This window comes from Archocentrus centrarchus, chromosome 15 (genome assembly GCF_007364275.1).
Source record: "Archocentrus centrarchus isolate MPI-CPG fArcCen1 chromosome 15, fArcCen1, whole genome shotgun sequence".
NCBI lineage: Eukaryota > Metazoa > Chordata > Actinopteri > Cichliformes > Cichlidae > Archocentrus > Archocentrus centrarchus.
Window position 1 is genome coordinate 22,167,334 of NC_044360.1, and position 19,830 is coordinate 22,187,163.

The window sequence follows — 19,830 nt, forward strand, 5'->3', positions numbered from 1 at the left end:
AACAGAACAAAACAAAATCTGAGAAGCGAGAGAGAGAGAGAGAGAGATGCATGCAAAATTAATTACAAACCGCCAGCCCCGAAAGGCAGCCTGATACCTCCCCCTCCCCACCATACACACACAGACGCCCCCAACCCTCCTCTACACATTTCCTTCTCCCCCCTCTATGCTGTCTGTTACCTCTGTAGTCACACAACTCCTTAGTCACTCCCTCAGCAAACCACTGCACTCCCCCCTTTTGCAACAGCAATCAACCAAACAAAGCAGGCCATAAAAATATCCTCACTCCCCAGGCAGTCTGGTGATAATGCAAACAAATGCAACTGGTTAGGCATGATAGAAGCACCCATAGAGTCTAAGGGTGTTCCAGTGTTCTTTATGTTTAGAGAACAAGGCTGTGGTTAGGGTCATACACTCATGGTTGTAATTGCAGGTACCCAAGGTCCTCAAAGTGAGTTGAAAGTTTGTGCATTGCATAATAGCTTTCCCTTGCTCGCTGTCTGACTAGGACTCTGTCAGCTGTGTAGAAAATCCATTATACTGCTTCTTCAGTATAAAACTGATTTAATCTGTTGCAACATATTGGGATAAATTTCTCCTCTCCGAGACACCACCGGGACTCAAGGACTGCAGAAAAGCAGGAAGGATGAGGCAACAACAATATCCCCCTCCTTTCTTTTACCTTTTGATCTGTGGCATGGAAATGGCCGTGGAATTATATTATGTTCTTTTATCTTCTGGTTATTTATAACTTGGATGTTATTTTTATTGGTTTGGCACAACCGCTCTGATTTCTATCAGTAATAGCAGAGTTTCACTTAGGAAGCTAATTGATGTGGGAAAATAGCAACATACGCACCATATGTAGACTACAAATCTTGATTCATTCGTGCTTGCCAACAGTTTTTTCTGTGTGACAAGTGTGCTTCAAATAGTCCCCCCCCCCTCCAAGTGCTAATTGGTTTAAATTATCTGACTTAAATTAACTTGTTTAAAACTTAATTTATATTTCTTGCCAGTTTGTCCCCAGATCGCAGACATTACTTTAAGTGAAACCCTAAACTGACTCATCCATAAGAAAAATAACCAGAAAGAGAAAACTCTAAATAAACCAGAATTCCCCTTTAATTTCTTCTGCCTTATTATAAATTAATCAAAGAAGCAGATTTTCCCACTGTAATAGAATAAATTGACAGGAAGCATGACACACACATTGTGCCAGATGTGTTTTGGAGGCACCCGTATGGCATCAATAGTGAAGTCATTAATTATGCATAAACATGAAATGATATGCCATTCATTAACACTTTTCCACATAATCTCTGTGTGCATTAAAGCTGACGGCGAGACATGGGAAATGTGCCTGATGCTGGAACAGAGCCTTCATCACATGAGCTAGCTTAGCATGTCTACATGCAGCAGCAGGAGCTTACTGAAGCAGCGGCCTCATTCCAGATGCTCCTTTTTTTGTTTTCTCCTAGGTAATGACAACACAGTTTTGGAGCTAGCATCCTCTTCCAATACCCAGCACTGATCAAAACAAAGCTAAAAAAAAAAGGCTCCGAATTTCAGTTGATTGTGGCCTCCGTTTCCTTCTGACTGAAGCTCAGAGGGAACGGCAGCATTGGTTTGTCTCATTCTCTAATTTGACTCCTGTGTGCTGACAGTGGAAGGGCTATCATTTAGTGGAGGATCTGAGGTTGCTGTGGTAAACACATAAACAAGATGGGGGGGGGGGAGAGAGAAAAATGGGCTTCTGGTGAAGGAGAGGCACAGTCCACAGAGGGCAGATAAGAAAAATAGAAGAAAAACAGAGTGAATTGACTACTCCCTCAGCAGGAAAAGTGGACAGCTTACAGCAATGTTTTTTTAATGCCAAGGACCTGAGGGGTCCTTGATAGTGACCCCCAAGCCTCCATGTTGGTATGTAAATTAGCAGCATTCAGCCCTGGTTACAGAATTTGTATGTACATGGGTTAATGTGAGTCTACAGAAAGAGGGCAAAATAATCGAGAGCTGGTGACTGTGCCGGCCTCTCTGCTGATTGCATATCAGCTGACATCTTCCACTCTAAATTCTTCTTGCACAGTTTGGAGCTGTGCTTTGGGTCGCTGTCCTGTTGTAGGAGGAAATTGGTCTTTTTCTTTGCAACTCTGCCTTGAAGGCCAGGATGCAGGAGCCTCCTCTTCAATGTTGACACTGAGACTGGTGTTTTGCTGCCACTATTTAATGAAATTGCCAGCTGAGGACATGAGAGGCATCCGTTTCACAAACAAGAGATTCTAATGTACTTGTCCTCTTGTGCACTTGTGCATCAACGTCTCTCAATTCTTTTTCCAGTCTATTAAAAGCCAGTTTGTGTTGCTCTATGAAGAAAGTAGAACACTACAGGGCCGTCACGATATCAGATTAGTACTTCAGGGTTATCATGGTTGCAAGAATTCAGGGTAATATTATTATATGTTCAGAAAGTTAAAAAAAAAAAAAAGGAATAATGCTTCAAATTATCTATAACCTTGTTAATTGTGTGTTTTTTCATCCCAGACACCTAACTAGATGAATGTATTACTTCTTTAATCAGTTTGTGCTGCTATAATTGGAATTGTTGATCAATTATCCATGAAAGACTTTACATTAGGAGACATAATGTGCCATCCAAACACGCTTGACCCCAAATTTATGAGTGAGGGCGTGCAAAAGAGAGCCTCAACTTCAGAGACCAGCAAACTTAGACGAGGTGAGTGGTAATGAGATTTTCAAAAGGGTTTTTGATCTGATTCCACATATTTGAACTGTAATCAGCTATTATCTGTCATGATATCATCATGTTTTGGTGAAGGCGAGGGAGACAGCGATCAAGCTAGACTAATTTAGAGATGAGCAGAGGTCACCCAGAATATGAAAAACATTTCAAACGTTAACTTTTAAGTTCTTTAGCATTTTTTTTTTTTGTCATTTCAGCCTTTTAAAAGTTCAGTTAAAACATCCTGGAGAGAAAACCCATCAAGACAGAGGAAATGTGCATGCGCTCACATTTCCACGCACAAGAGAAGGGAGAGGAAGGAAGAGAGTTGGGCATAAGTCACCCTCGTATGCAGACAAGCAGAAAATTACATCCCCCCACCTTCCATTCATTTATTAGACAAGCGGTAGTTAGCATTTTGTTGGTCAGCATTAGTGTACCACAGCACAATATTCAGCATCACTAGGAAGTGTGTTTGAACTGCGGCAACGGCAAGTTAAGATTTTAAAAACGCTTTGAATAAGTGACACATTTTTGATTAGCTGTAGCTTTCGTGTGATTAGTACTCTCATCATCGTTAAACTGTTTTGTCATGACTACCAGCATTTCTGCTTTTGCGCAACTTTTAATGGTCTTGTCAATCCATCCCCTTCAGCTCACAAGGGAGGCAGTCCCTATGGGTCACCCACACAGCAGCATGGGAACCGTCTCTGTTTAATGTTCCAGACAGGAGCCTTGAGCAGAACAGGAGGTTCTCTTTGTCCCTCAGCCACAGGACATCTCACAGTCTTTTTTTTTTATCTCATCATCTTGAGAAGTTAAAAAAAAAAAAAAACAAAAAAAAAAAACATAAAAAAAAAATCGATGGAGGTGTAGAAGTGTCTGCTCTACAGTGTCAGTTCCCTTAGGAGAATTTCTTCTGTTCATTTGATCCTTAAAGCATGGCATGCCAGGCTGGTCTACTGTGTCTGAACACATCTCAGAGCTTTGATCCCAGGCAGATCACACAGGTGTCCAGCTGCTTCCACTCCAACAATGAACACGACCCATCACAAAATCAGTCTAGGAACAACTGAAAACCATCAGCGCCATGAAATGCTCACTAGAGAATGTGCAATGTCCTGTACTGAATGCATTAAGAATTTCTGTTTTGCTTGATTTCAGTCTGTTGTCTGCAGCTTTTATAATGCAGCTGGAGGGCCATTGCTTGCTCAATAGCACTTTATCTTGAGAGAAAAAGGAAGGAAAATGTCAAGGTCGGTGCCAGTATCTGTTGATGCTCCATTCTTTTCAGAGGATGAGAGGAAAATTAATTTCAGAATGTAAACTGGGTGGTCTTCAGGGGACTCGGGTCTGGTCTGTATTGGGCCATGTATATTTAACAAGTATCAAAGAGTCCCTCATTGAACTTTGCATGGGCTAATAGCTTTGGGCCTGATATGCCTACTGCAAAGATAATTAAAGACATCCCTGTTCAGGCAAAACAAGAACGGGTGGACCTCAACAAGTGCCCAACCAAAAGAACTAATGAGCTGGTAAATGTGGAAAGCAACCCATTTTCATATGTTAATTTTAAGTTTGTAGTACATGCTTGTGGAAATAGCTTAGCTGCATGAGCTGCCATTCTCAAAGCAGTAAAAAAAAAAAGGGGGATTTTGTAAGGGGAGGCAGTGGGGGGGGTGAGGGGTGGAGGCAGCGTTTGATAGCTAGAGTTTTCTTTTCGATGAGATGGAACACTGTCTGACAATCTGAGCCAATTAAAGAGCATTGAGCTGTGACCTGCGGGCTAGGGAGATGAAAACAAGCCTGTTCAGTAAACACTGACCGCCCCTCTCTACTGCTATCCTCCTGAAAAGCCAAGAGTCTTCATTAATATTCTGCCTTTCTTCTCCCCAAGAAAAGGCCAAGGGGTTGTGGACACTAAGTAGCATTGTGCTCCCCTGTGGGTTTGGGTAACCTTGCAGTGGTGGCTGTGGTGAGGCGGCTCCAAGTTGTGTCAGGGTCCTCTAAACAGACTGAAAAGGCCCAAGCTCATTACAGAGGCCTGGGCCATGCTTGACAAGATGAGAAAACACAAAGTACTCTGAATGAGTGAAAAGAGAACAGGACACCATCTGCTTTGGGGTTAAGCTACTACTCAGGGAGAAGTGAAGATGATTAGAAGGCAGCCAGCGATGGCAAGAGAAGAAGGTGGTTTAGATATGTTACAAAAATGACCACTGGCAATCCTTTGATAATGCAAAGGGTTTGAAAGAGACACAAAAGCCAGTAAAAATGTTGTCTCCATTGGCAAAGTCTCTTCTCCTTAATCTCTCTTTTGTCTTTTTGTATTACTTATTTTGTCCAAGGTAGTGCGAGACAGTCACCGCGGTCTGTCAGAAGACAACAGAGCATATTATTAAAAAAAAGAGCCAGAACACTGAGATGCACAGAGATGAAAGGAATAAGTGAATAACTGATTAAGTAAAGAAGTAAGAGAGGGAGACAACACAAAAATAGACGGGAAGGGAAGGGAAAAATGCAAACGAGGCCTCCCCCTGTGTGACCTACATACCTGCTAAACCTGCTGTCAGTGGTGGCCTGTTCCTTTCTCATCACTCACTGAATTACTTTACATAATCTTTAGACTCTCCCTGTGCAGCTAAAGGGCCTGCTGCAGGTAGATGCCTGCTGCTGTTTTCAATACCTATTGTGGTTTACTATATCAAGACACAGACAGTCTTGCAGGGGAGAGATGAATCTGGAGCTGGGCGATCCGGCTAACCCCTGTGATACATTAAAATGGGACACATCGCGTCTGAGCGAGGCGTGGAGGAGGCATGTTTGCAGAGGAAGGCCTGGTTGTGTGTGTGTTGCCATCTTTGCAGTTATGCATTGACTTGCAGTTATTAAGTGATGCCTCTACTGGGCAGCTCAAGGTTTTCCTTATGGATTGGACTGGTCAATATAATCAAAGTGCTTGTCTAGACTGCAGTGAAAACAGAAGCCCAGGCAGAGCAGCTGTTTATCACTGAAAGGTCAGAAAAGGAGCAGCTTGATTGGCCAACCTCATTAAATGCACCACCGATATTTCAGCAGTGGAGTGTGGAACTAATGGAGATATCATCTAAAGAATAAAGGTATTGCATCAGGCATTATATTTGCTCTCTTTCTCTGCAGATATTTTTTTCTGTGATAAATTTTAATGACGTATAGTATGACATAATATACTAGCAGATAACTGCATCATATTATCGAATTAGTAACACATGCAAACTGTCAGTTTACCTCAAAAATGTGTGGAGATTTTTGATGAGTTGGTTAATTGGAGCTTAAGATTACATAATCAAAGTTATTCCATCTCTCCATACTGTTATATACTGTATAATGTTGGATCGCACCTAGTGAATATTTACAAAAACTGTGGACATCAAAGTTTCTTAAAACTAAAAAAAACAAACCAGACCTCATGAAATGTCTTGTTTTGATTGACTAAAGAGTCAGAAAACCAAATCATGTCTGCTATAATGTAAGAAAAGGAAAAGCTGCATTTTTGATGTTATTGGATTTATTATTTATTGACTACATGTTGCAGCTCTGGTATCATGTTGTCTCTTATTGCATCATAGTCTGAGTGAACCTGGGAGATCAGAGCAGGGTCAGAGTCAGAAAATTGTCAAATGTGCCAGACTTTTGCAGTTCAAAGGGTCAAAAAGACATAAAGCCCCAACTGGCATGTCTCAGTCTCAAAGAGCATCGTTGTGTTTCACCTGGGTTTACTTGCATCCCATCAAATCTTCCTGTCCACCTCCAGGAGACAGGGAACCCATCACTCATCACCACTGTGACACTGTCTTTTGTGTCTGTGTGTATTTTATAATACGTCTTTCTCCGTGTCTGCGACTAAAATATGTTCCAGGCATTTTGAAAAACACATTTGTTGCTTCTCATCTGGCTGGCAAATTCTCCCTCTGCTGAGAGTTGATTCATTTGCCATTTTTGTGAGCCAAACAGTGGGCGGGGATGGGATAAGAGAACTGATCAAAAGAGGAGCTTCAAAGAAGAACAGAAAAAGTGTAGCCTGTTAGATGAGGCCCCCTCTCTTTGAAGCCAGCTTCTGGGCCAGAGGTGACCAATGTAATGGACACTGTAGACAGCGTGTCCTACTCTCCATCTCCAACTAAATGACCAGTGTTCTGTGTTTCTCCACAATGCAAAAATGATGGAGGGTGCTACATGGAAAATATATGAAATGTTCAAGTGTTTAAATAAAAAACATTTAGCTCCACACTGCTGTCGAGTCACTCATTTCCATGTGTCACCATGGCAACGTCAAGCCTATCCCTCACCACCTTCATCAGTTTTTAGTGCCCCTTGACAACAGTAGTTTTTAGGCTACTTACAGTTTTTCTGTATATTTGCAGCATGTTCCAGTGTGTGGTTCACTTTTCTCACTTTGCAGCATAAATGATGTGCACTGGGCTGTCGTATTAGTGAAGATGTTTTTTTTTTTTCCTCTGTACGTGGTTTGTTTATTTCTCTGTGTTTCTGGAATTGCAGGGCATTCAAAGCTCTCAGTGCCACTGTAAGATAGCTATATCCTCAGCCTTGACAGGAAAGTGTTTACTGAGGTCACAGATAAAAGGAGCAGAAGGGTTGTTTTCCTATAAATGTATATACACCTGCGCTTTCTTCTGCAGCCAGAGGAGTCGCTACCCATTAACTTTTTAGACCAGAGGGATATACTACGAAACAAGAATAAGAGTTAGCAAGCAACATATAAACTTGTCAGGAGCAGGTTATATATTCAGAGTTTCACTGTAAAATCAGCTGAAAATGCCATGTTTTCACTGATTCTTGTACTTGCAGCATGTTGTAAGTGCAATATAGATTCTCTGCTGGGCAAATATGTTTGTGCAAATTGTTTCAAATGTCATGAATGAAGCCGAGATGGAAAGTTACAACAGCACAAACGGTGCGTTGTATTGTCATGGGAATGTGCATGTATTCATTTGGTGAAGCAGAAAATGTATAAATGTTATACTTGAATGGAATTTGCTGCTAAGTCAGTTTAACACTGTCTGAACTACAGCTAGCAGAACACAGAACGCACATCAGGAACACCTGTTCAATCAATAAAATTAATTGCACTTTGATCTGCAACAAACTAAAATGATTTCCACGTCTCCTTTATTAGGAGGAGCTATAGGACTGTAACAGTTAATGCTGAACCATTTTCCTGTTGAACGTTTCAGACTCTAATGCACAGCCGTCACCATGGAAATAAACAGCAGCACCGAGCGCGCACTCAGCGTTAAAATAATTAACTTTAATTAAAATGCTTATTTTACTGCTCTGTGTGATGAATCACGAGATTATTGATTTTCTGCAGCTTTATTCTGTTGTCTGATTTGTAACAGTGTTGCATTTTACTGTTAAATTTTTATGTTCTTTATAGATTCGTATCACCATCATCTGATAACTTCTCTGGAGGAGGCAGCACTTCAATTGGGATAATTTTATGTGACAGAAGAGTCATATGACACGTGAAGCGCCCTTTTTCATGTTAGTGTGCACAGATACTGGAGCAGAAAGCCAGGCTTAACAGAAACCACCATCATGATACCGTTATCGCCAGGTTTTACGTTTTGTCACACCAGCTAATGCAAAGAGAGCCTGACTGTTAACTTCCTTTGTGGCATAACCCCTCTGAGAGCTACACTCATTGTTTATATACAGTCTATGCATATAGGAAAGAATGGAAGAATTATACTGTGCAATTCAGAAGCTACATCCACACTGGAAACAATTTGCAGCGATGGACCAGAGACCATTGAAAGTGAGCACCATTCTGAGACTTCAAGTGATTACGGGCGAAATATCTGCTGCTGACAGGAAGTCAGCGGGACCCAAGATAAACTTTTCTAAACTTCAAGGTCAACAATTGAAGTGACTACCAATGAGAGTGAAGAAAAATGTGACATATAGCTTGATAGTAAATCTAAATTAACTGAACTTAAACATGCTACACTTGTTTCCGTGGGGATTGTAACATTTGTGTTTTCATTTGTATTATATTTATTTGATACTCAGTAACCCAATGTTGCCAAAGCCCATCAAAAGGAAGTCAAATTGAGTTTAATGATAAGGGGAAAAAAGCTGCATTAACACGAATGCTCAGTGTACTCAGAAACAATGCCTCAGCATGGCTGTGAGTGGTAAAACTGCTGTTACTAAACTTTCACAGTCAGTATAAAAGGCTATAAAATAGAAGTTTAGCCTAGTACCTTCATCCCGTGGCAGTCTGCTCCCCTAGGAGCCACACAGTGTTACAGTATACAGTATTATGCCTAAAGTTAATTGTGTGCTGACAACCCTTAGCCACAGGAAACACTGTGCTGCTCTCCAAAATTAGGTTTGCATCACAAGCATCCCACTGTTCACAAAAGACCAAGACAAAGGGGCGCAATACAACCAATTAAGTAAAGCTTTTTGCTTTTTGTAGACAAAGGACCATAAATGCAAAGCGACATCAAACTCTAAGTGGAATATACTAGTGAATTGTGGGATAAATTCACTGGTACTTCGAGCCTCAAAGTGTGCTGGATTCAGAAGACCCATTTGTGTTTGTTGTTAAACTGTAACACTCAAGCTGTTACAATAAGGAAGTAAAATACATAGAAATCAATAACATCCCCCAAATAAACCTTACAAACAAGAAACGCAACCAATTCTCCAGACGGCTGTTAGAAGGGGATTTTTTTTTGTTCCGCCATTTGAAACTTTTTGTTATTGTTTGCGAAGAGGAGAGAGCTGGATTGTGTGCATGTTCTCGCGTGCCATATGCTACTTGTGGATGCAGCTGGGCTCTCTGATCATAGCCTCGCATACAGTGAGCTGTGAGTGGTTGTGGCAAAGCCACAGTGCTAAACAAAGCAGTCATAGCCATCTATACTGCATGTTCAAAACATCCTGGCCACCAGGGAAGGGGGCAAAAAAAAACAAAAAAAAAAACACATTTGGCGCTAGCGATTCATGAAATGAAAACATTTAAATATGTGAAAACTTGGATAATGATGATGACATTTTCTTTAGTTGCTGTGATGCTTTAAACCACAGAACAAGTCTAAACAGAGAAAAGGAATCAAAGATAAAGCGAGGGACATAGGAGCAGGGGGGGGTGTAAGCTCTGTATTTGTGTAATGGGGCCTTGTCTCTGCTGTGTCGAGGCTGAAATGTTTGGGATGACCTGCTGAGTATGTCTCTCTATCTCCCCTGCAAGCTTCCTTCTGCCTGGCTTTAGTATCCCATTACAGTCTGTCCCTTGTTTGTTCGTCTGGTCTGCACCCAGCCACCCCGCTAAAGTAGCCTTCCATAGTCAAGGAGCTCCTTTCATGCCTGTTCAGCCTCTGCCAGAAGCCAGCTTAATCAAAGGTAGGAAAATTTAAAGATCACTTAAATATAGAACATCCTGGCTAATTGCAGGGTTGCCTGTGCTATGTTTTCAAGGAATATATTGAACAAAATTTTAACGATGGCCATGTTTAATGGTCACATTAAAACAGGCCTGCTAAATTGAGAAGCAGTTTAACAGTAAATCATTTCAGAGAACAATAAAACATTTGTAACCTATAAGCTACAAAGGCTCCTCTTAGGTGAAGGTAACTAAAAAGAAAGGATGAGCTGCTGTTTATTCAGTGACATTGAACCTGTGCAGCCATTAAATCTTACCTTTGGAGCTAAGACAATAGCTATCGACTACTGTAGGAAAATCACACTGCATGAAGGAAAAACAATCTCTGCTCACAATTCAGATTTATTTATTCCTAGCTTTAGGCAAAGAGTCTTATTTTAATTTATGAGTGTTCCAGGAGCTCACTGAAGCGGGTGCCCACTCTCACAAGTCACCAGAACAAGGCTTCCAAACAGATCTTCCAAACACAATAACAATCTAGCCCCCCATTTTCATTTTTAAAGTATGTTATGAATATTCATAAATATGGGCTGCTTAGATTTTGACTCAATTTGTGGAGCCTTTATAACATTCCACCTATCAGGCAAAAAAACAAAAAAACCCAAAAAACTTATTTCCTGTGCAAGACTGTACACACACACACACACACACACACACACACACACACACACACACACACACACACACACACACACACACACACACACACAACTTCCTCCATACATATCTCTTCTTCAGAGATATGTATTCATCAGTTATTGCTTTTGGATGCTTATAAAATTGCATTGAAGTCATATATGTAGTTAAGAACCACAATTCTAATTGTTTGAACTGAGCTACATATTTACAGTATACAAATAGGTAAGCAAGATAAGCATGAGGGAGGCATAGTTTGTAATATGAAGTAATAAGACCTGACTCACTGAATACATTATTACATTAACAACACAAAACAGTTTTATTCAGCTTTGCAGTATTTAGTGTGCCTCTTCTGGGACTGAAATGCTTAGATGTGATGCACACTCCCATATGCACAATACAGAACTACACAATAATGCCAAAAGTATTCACTCGTCTGCCTTCACACACATATGAACTTGAGTGACATCCCATTCTTAATCCACAGGGTTTAATATGATGTCGGCCCACCCTTTGCAGCTATAACAGCTTCAACTCTTCTGGAAAGGCTTTCTACAAGATTTAGGAGTGTTTATGGGAATTTTTGACCGTTCTTCCAGAAGCACATTTGTGAGATCAGACACTGATGTTGGGCGAGAAGGCCTGGCTCACAGTCTCCGCTCTAATTCATCCCATGAGGTTGAGGTCAGGACCATCCCCAAACTGTTCCCACAAAGTTGGGAGCGTGAAATTGTCCAAAATGTCTTGATATGCTGAAGCACTGAGAGTTCCTTTCACTGACAGCACCTTGGTGATGCAAGGCTTTGATGTGGCTGCTCAGCATAGAAGCTCTCTATGCACTGTTCTTGAGCTAATCTGAAGTTTGGAGGTATGTAGCGATTGACTCTGCAGAAAGTTGTGCACTATGTGCCTCAGCATCTGCTGACCTCACTCTGTGATTTTATGTACGTGTTGCTGTTGTTCACAATCACTTCCACTTTGTTATAATACCACTATCACCTGACTGTGGAATATTTAGTAGTGTGGAAATTTCACAGCTGGACTTGTTGCACAGCGGTACCACACTGGAATTCACTGAGCTCCTGAGAGCGACCCATTCTTTCACAAATGTTTGCAGAAGCAGTCTGCATAGGTGCTTGGTTTATACACCTGTGGCCATGGAAGTGATTGAAACACCCAGATTAATTGATTTGGATGTGTGAGTAAATACTTTTGGCAATACAGAGTATGTGAAAGCTGCGAGGTGTCAACCAGTGTTGACAGCAACATCACAGATGTAGGATGGTTCTTAAGAAAGTTGTAGAGATATACAGTGTCTGTGTGAATAATAATACGTACAGTGTAACTGTACATTATGAGGTTAATCAGCGTGGTCTCCCGGTATGAATATTTAAAAGACAAGAAAATACCAAGTGGGTCATTTTTAAATAAGAATGCATCCACAACCACAGTGTAGCTGTTTGATGTCTGTTACAGCTACTGCAAATCCTGCTCTGTGGTCAATGAATTGATGTACACAAGTGAACAATTATCCCAGCAACAAATTAGAAAGCATTACTCAACAAGAGCCAAGGAGTCTTCTTTTCTGAACCGATTTCTCCTTGACTTTGTGTTTAAGAGCATCAGAGTTCTCTTTAATCTTGGCCACCCTGAGCAAATCGGCAGTTTATATTTAGATTTACAATGTTTAAAGTTGTGGCTACAATGCAGGTTAGAAATTCACGTTCCTTACCAGAAAGTTGCTTCTAAGAATGATTTAGAAAAAAGATTCTGTAATACACTTTAGGGAAGAAATACTAAACAGTTTCCCTGTATTCCTATAGGCTTTATGGTAATTACCTCTGTTTCTTTTTGTTTTTCAGTCACAAACTCAACACTCAACACACACACACACACACACACACACACACACACACACACACACACACACACACACACACACACACACACACACACACACATTGAGCCCAAAGCCAGCTGCTTGTTCACAAGTGGTTTTGGTCTTTGAAGCGGAGGTTAAGGTGTATTTTTGTGACTGTCAGAACTGCTGGCAGGAGGAGAGGAAAGTCAGATATGGCTAGTTCTTGTAAAAAGAGAGTTCTGGAGGTGATTGAATTGGTAACATTAGTTCACACTAAGAGGGCACATTATTTATATACTATATATAATAAGCATGTTTGAATCATTTTGCTCCTATGGATACACATTTGATATTGGTGCATGCAGCCAAGTTATCCAGGCCTTGCTGAGACTGCCAGCCCAAATCCGTTTTATGGCACGGTTCAGATTGTATCCAGAATGGATTTAGAAAGTCTGGACAGCAGACAAGATTTTTGCAATTTGGATCCAAAATACATTCTGAGGCGATTTCCAATCAGTTTGAGTCCATACGCTCTGGACACTCAAGGATTTAAAAGTACTTTTTGTTGCACTTGCAATGCAATACACAACAATGTCAAATTCAGAGTGACAGAGTGGCACGGAGCAGAATTCATGCTGCTACTGGATGAACACTATGGAGGACAACATGGAACGTGGAAGGATGCTAAAATAAAAATTGTCTGTGAATAATTTGGGGGAGGTAGACCTGGAAAGAAAGGCTGCATTGGGAAGCCAGGCTACCAGTGTAGCTAAGTAGTTATGGGCACTTTGAAAAGTATGAAAAATGATTCAGTTTATCAAAGATTTAGAATTAAATGAGACACATGAATCCTTTCTTGGGGAAATGAGGCCAATGTAGATTAGACTGATGCAACATTTGTTCAACTGAATGGAAAATGGCAAGATAATGTTCAAAATTATTCAGGTACTCCATAAATGTACAAATGTGCTACAAAGCTTAACCCAAGGTACATTTTACTTTCAATGATTGCTTCTGTCAAAACATCAGACAATCAAAAAGTAACATGATGGGAAGAGTGGATATATATATACTCTCATCTTTATGTGCACCTACACATTAATATTTATCTGGAAGATAATGTTTGAAACCTAAAATGGTCCAGCAGAAGGTCAGGCATGGAAGATCCTTGCAGACACACACAAATGCGTGAGATGTGTGCGTATATGAGTAGCAACCTAATATTATGTCCTCAAATTGTTTGATTTATTACTCACTAGTCCTATCATTATGAACCATTATATTACTCCTTTCAGTGGCCATGAGCAGGGAGCCTGATTACACTTATGTCTAATAAAAGGTTATTTGCTCTGGAATCATTTGGTCTTGTCTTGTGAATAGCTGGTTATGCATGGCTAATCCAGGCTGTGTTGGTCTGCATGAGATTCAGTATCTGAGACCGTTTGGGTTTGCACTCTGTCCAAGGCCCTGCTCAGCTATACAAAATGCAATCTGCCTGCAATCAGGAGTGACACCACTGTTTACTGCCCGACTGTGCCGCCACGCAGTGTGTAGCCTATGGAAACCTAGACAGTGACAGACAGTGGCGGGCTCAGGCAAGACACAGTCAACAGGGTGGAGTGAAGCTTTCCACTGAAGGAAATCCTGTAGAGTTTGAAGGCTATATTTCACTGGCTTTCAGGGAGGATGGAGAAGGCTATCTGAGACAGATCTATCAGGAATGCTCACTCTCACACTAAATTAATTGAATGTCAGTCAAAGAGAAAGTGAAATGGAGGCAAGTGAGTGGCTGAGACCTTTGTGTTAGTGGAAGAGGGGTGGCTGAGGTTCCAAACTTTAGCCTTAACTTCTCAAGAGAATTACTCAGGGAGAAGCCAGAGAAAAGTTGGTGGGCAATAAAGACAGTTAATCTATTTGTGCAGAAACAAACCCAGGCTGTGCTGAGAGAAATGCCTGCAAGTGGCTGGCTTCAAGACGTTTAAATAAATGAAGGCTAAATGTGTGGAAACTTTGATAAAAGAGAGATTACAATAAAGTATCTGTAAAGTACAATTTAAGTTGAATATCTTAGAACTTTACTTGCATACTGACTTCTTCTTTAGTCAAATATGCTTAATAGTTTTATTCTGGTCAAACAACAACATTATCTTCATATATCACTGAATACCTTTTGACCTAACTATCCTTTATTTGACAGCAGGCCTGATACTTTGTTCTTACTGTAAATGCTCACTCTGATGAAGAAGCAACTAACCATTGTGATGGTTTAGCCCATTGGTTTGTTTTTGAACTGTTTTGGACATCAATGTTGGTTTATAGGACAGAGCAATAAGCTGTATAAGGCCTTGGATTGTATATTAGACTCAACAGTTTTCAAAGGATTTGTTGATAAAAGATTCTCCTACAAAGGCTCTTCTAATCCTAGCTTCTCGCTATGCTCAGCTATCTGTTACCCAAATGTTACTCCACACCAGACTCTAAGAGAAAATTAGAGCACTACTGAATTACAGGTTGAATGGTACAAGTTCTGAATTAAGTAGGTATGAGGTATAGAAAGAATCTGCTGCTACCGCTAGTCTGCAAGGCAAGTCTGATTATTGGAGTGGCTGCAGTTACTCAAAGTGACTTCAGTTAATCAAAGCAAGAAATAGATGGTTTGTCACCATCTTCACCAAGCTGACAGCTAAATACAGTAATTTTTATGACTGAAATGATCAGTTCAGAGAAAATCTGCCAAAGAAAGAACAATGTGTATTCCACATAGTCATAATAGTCAGTGATAAGTTTAGAATATGCTGTAATGTGATGCTGGCTGTTCTCAGCATCTCCATCATGGCTGTTGGAGATGTGTTTTGTCGCTTGTGGCTCCCTGCAGTGATTATGGCTTTTTATAGTGATTGATGTTTCATGGGTGAGGAATTGGATTTCAGGTAGACAGAGACTGAAAACTAGCATTTCTAACACTAACAGGAGACAAAGAGAAAATTTTAAATAAAAATACAAATTCAATACGCAGTAAACAAACACATCAGACGGGACCAGAAAATCACATTCAGTGATTTGGACTCACTTTAAATGAAGTCCAACAAATCGGATCTTACCTTCCATATTCTCCTCAGATTGTGTCAACTCCATCGGAGCAGGTTGCTGTTCTTCTGTTGCGAAAAGGAAGCAGATGTTCTATTACACTAACATGACACAAGTGTCTTCATTGACTTGCCAAAAAAAAGAAAAAGCTCAACCTGCCTCATCTTCAGTCAAAGCAGCTCTGTTAATATGCCTTAAAATGTGTAAGTGCTGTGGACCGTGAGACTCTGCCTCCATACAGTATGAGACCTCCTTACTTGGGTCTGTTTATTGTGTCTGCATAGATATAATCTGCAGTATATAGCAGGAGCTAAATTACTTTTTCTGAATTTATTATTAACCAGCTATGTACAGTAATGTTACATCACTGACAGAGCAAAAAATCTTAACATCTGTTTCTATTTGGTTAGTTTGCAGTGTTTCGAGGACTAAACTGATTTATTCATATCTTCCTGCCTTAGTCCCCTGTGGATATTTAAGAACAGTACCAGTCACCCATGAATGTGTCCAAACTTTTGACTAGTACTGTGTGTACTGTAGGAAACAAATGAAAAACAAGGACATCATACTGAGTGCCTCAAAGGTTGTGATGCAAAGGGATAAAACACACACTCAAACTGCCCTTATCGACATACCTTTGTTTTCATCCTTGCTGTCGTTAATGTCATTTTCTTCACCTTTGTCTTTCTCATCGTCAGGACGTGCATCGTTGACATTCCCAGTGTCTTCATTGTCTTCTTGAGCTTGGTTTTCATTATTATCGCCCTGCTGGTCTTCTTTTGGCTCTGTGTTTGCCGGCTCATCATCTAAAGAGACAAAAAAGAAAAAAGAAAGCACATTTTGAAAGATTAATTCAGGCACTGTAGAGTCAGAGCCCTTAATATTAAACCCTGCTACATGTGACACAGACAAACCTGTACTTCATTACTCCTGACAGAAATCTCTCAAACGTTTCCACACTAACAGGTAGCTCTTTGTCAGTTTGAATGGAAGTAACAGAAAAGAAGGAACATTTTTCTAAAGAGTTGTAATGCTGGAGGTTTTAAGGTTGTCTTTAGGTGGTGTGCAGCATATCCAAGGGGGTCTTTTTGACTTTTTGAAAGGAAAGTCAGCTATATTTTAAAAATGTGGATAGTATTAGTAGTAAAAGAACAAAATATGAGGGTTAAAAGAAATGAAAAAGTTAAATGTGGATGAAAAGAGTATTTGATGGAGATAAATTGGCTAATATTGGTCTTTGCACAAAGACTACATTTTACTGAGTAACCAAGACCACAAATTGAACAACATATTGATTTGTGGTGGCGGGCTTTCACCTGCAGCACACACACATTTGAGAATGATGCAACTACTGCATTTTTTTTTTTTTTAGCAGAATTATCCTGCAGGTGTTGTTTTAAATTGTATATTTCTGCTCTTCCTAGGTCCTAACTCTGTTTATGTCTCATGAGAAAGTAATTACATATCTCAGGTCTTGGATATCATCCCAGGGTAGCATTTGCTATAACTCGCTCATAGAATATCTACAAAATTCATGTTCAGAGAAGCTCTATCTGTCAAATCGTTGTCAATGGGATTGGATTTGAATAAAACAAAAACAGAGGAGAGACGAGGCGCTGCCAGTATGCAAATGCAGAATCTTAATTATATAGCAGCAGCACAGAGGATATTCAGAAAAGAGAAATGGTTCTGGCTCAAAGTTAATGGTTGCCCCTTTATAACACACACATTCACACACACATACAGTCCATTTAACGCTCTTGCTGTCAGCATAACACAACACATCAGAGCTTCTGGATGTGTTATACATACACATTTAAAGTCCTATATACTACTTATTTCTGCTATGCTGACAAGACAGCTCAGGTTGGTTTAAAAAGGGGAAAAAAAAAAGAAAAACCCTCTGAACAAAAGTAAAAGGGAGAGCAGGCAATTGTTGTTGGTCAACTCACACAATTCCAGCCTTCTCCAAAGATAAGAGATTAATGTGGACTCCTGCCCATCGCTGTCTGAGTGAGTGCTAGCTATAGTAGTGGCAATTTGCACCCTGAGAACATGTAATTACACCCCCACCACTGCTGGCTCCTTGATTTGTAACTGTACTATACCTGCGGGTTGACTCTCCATCTCCACATCTTGATTTGCATCTTCATCTAGAAAGAGAAGAGGAATTCAAAAGAGTGGAAAACATACGAGTTTAGTGCTAGCGTCTGGAGTTGAATTGACTTGGCTTTCGATATCACCTCAAACAGCCTTTTCATTCCATCTCTTTCTGTAGCTTTGTCTTTGTTCTACAGTACGAGAGCAACGGATCCACAAAGACATGCATAAATTAAGTGACAAAAACGAAGGGAAAAAGAATGTCACTTCTAAAGCCATACATAATTGAGGGATTTCTTTGTTCCAAGCTTCTGTGATAAGAGAACTTTTTTTTTTTTTTTTTTGTTAGAGTGGTGGCACACAGGATGGAAAGACTGAACTGAAACAAAGAAAAAAAATTCAATTTTTGATGACAAATGACATCAAAAAGCATTGGTAGAGCCGAGAGGCTCAGAACATGCGTTAATGGTCCGTAGAGCTACATTACCATTGTCACCCTCTTCTTCATCACCTGCTTCCTCTGTACCTGAAAAGGGAGAGAAAAAAACCCATCAGCCAAACAGAGCCATGTATATGAACAATACCAGTCATTCATTTTGAAAAACAAAGGAAACGGTCATAACAGTGATCGCTGTTTGACTGTTTGACTTCTTTAGGCAAAGGATATATCTTGAGGGTGTTGACACCACATTTCAAAACAGCATCCTCCAATCTAAAATCTTTTTTGTTCCTAAGATGAAAACATATGATACACACAGCCACATCCACAGGATGTCTTTTGCCCCGTCTCCCTCCCCTCACCACCAACCAGCCATGGCAGATGGCTGCCCCTCCTTCAGCCTGGTTCTGCCGGTGTTTTTCCTTTCCTGTTAAAAGGGAGTTTTTCCTTCCCACTTGCGCCAATTGCTCGCTCATAGGAGGTTGTTCTGATTGTTGGGTTTTCTCTGTAATTATTGAGGGGTCTTTACCTTACAAAATAAAGCGCCTTGAGGTGACTGTTTGTTGTGATTAAGTACTAATTTTAAGTACTCGGGGGACAAACATGGGGGTCAGTCTTTCACACAGTTTTGTTACAATGAAGAGGCTCTTAGAATTGTAGCAGTGGGTCCACTATGTGAGTAATAAGGCACAGTAGTGTTTTGGACTTTGAATATTTGCGGTGTAACATGCATAAAGTAACACAACCATGCTGACATGTACCATGTTAGCAATGCTACCCTAGCTCGCCCCAGTCGGCTATATCGAATACGATTGTTTTTGCAGTTTTCATTATGATCAAACAAAAAATCACTATATTACAACTTTTCCTATAAAAACATTTATATGCTGCACGTATAGTAATATTTGGAGAATGTTACTCATGCGTTACACGCAGGAAAAATCATCACCAAACTAAAATTTCGAGTCGTTAGCGCTTTTGTCCAGTTACGTCCTCCTATAAACTGAACTCCATAGATATGTCCACCGTATGCACAAAAGGCAGAATTTAATATGAATAAAAATCCTATCTGTTACGACTCCCACCCTCCTCACCGCTTTCTTGCTGTCTTGCACTCTTACTCACAGACACACACATAAACCAATGACATTTGGGGACAAATTGAGTAAATGAAAGCCATGACACCAATAAGAGAACATGCTTTACAATGGCTATTGTGCAGCTTCTATAATTGCTTTTTTAACAAGCTGCAGAGAGAAACCATTTTTCATATCTATGCAATTTTGCCCTGCTCTCAGAACAATAAAAATGCCAGCCTCTATTAAATGGGAAAAAGGCCAGTTCTACCAGTTCTGCATGTTTGTCTCAAGTATCTCTGTCCATCATGCAGAATGCTGGTGACACACAGTAGATGGCGAGCCTTTCTATTAATCATGACTGGCATTTGAGATAGAGCCACAGACGGGGGGCTGAAAAGAATACTTCATTGGGGGAAAACAGCTTAAGTT

At 40.3% G+C, this 19,830-nt stretch overlaps 1 protein-coding gene across 1 annotated transcript in view; it reads right to left on the minus strand.

The window, feature by feature from the left end:
- The window catches only part of macrod2 (mono-ADP ribosylhydrolase 2), a 396,729-nt gene that overhangs the window by 3,389 nt on the left and 373,510 nt on the right, over positions 1-19,830 (minus strand). The window contains exons 12-15 of the mRNA XM_030747747.1: positions 18,371-18,409; positions 17,892-17,936; positions 16,419-16,589; positions 15,798-15,851 (exon numbers count right to left, since the gene is read on the minus strand). Of these exons, the coding sequence (XP_030603607.1) occupies positions 15,798-15,851; positions 16,419-16,589; positions 17,892-17,936; positions 18,371-18,409 (309 nt within the window). The remainder of the gene's footprint in view (positions 1-15,797; positions 15,852-16,418; positions 16,590-17,891; positions 17,937-18,370; positions 18,410-19,830) is intronic.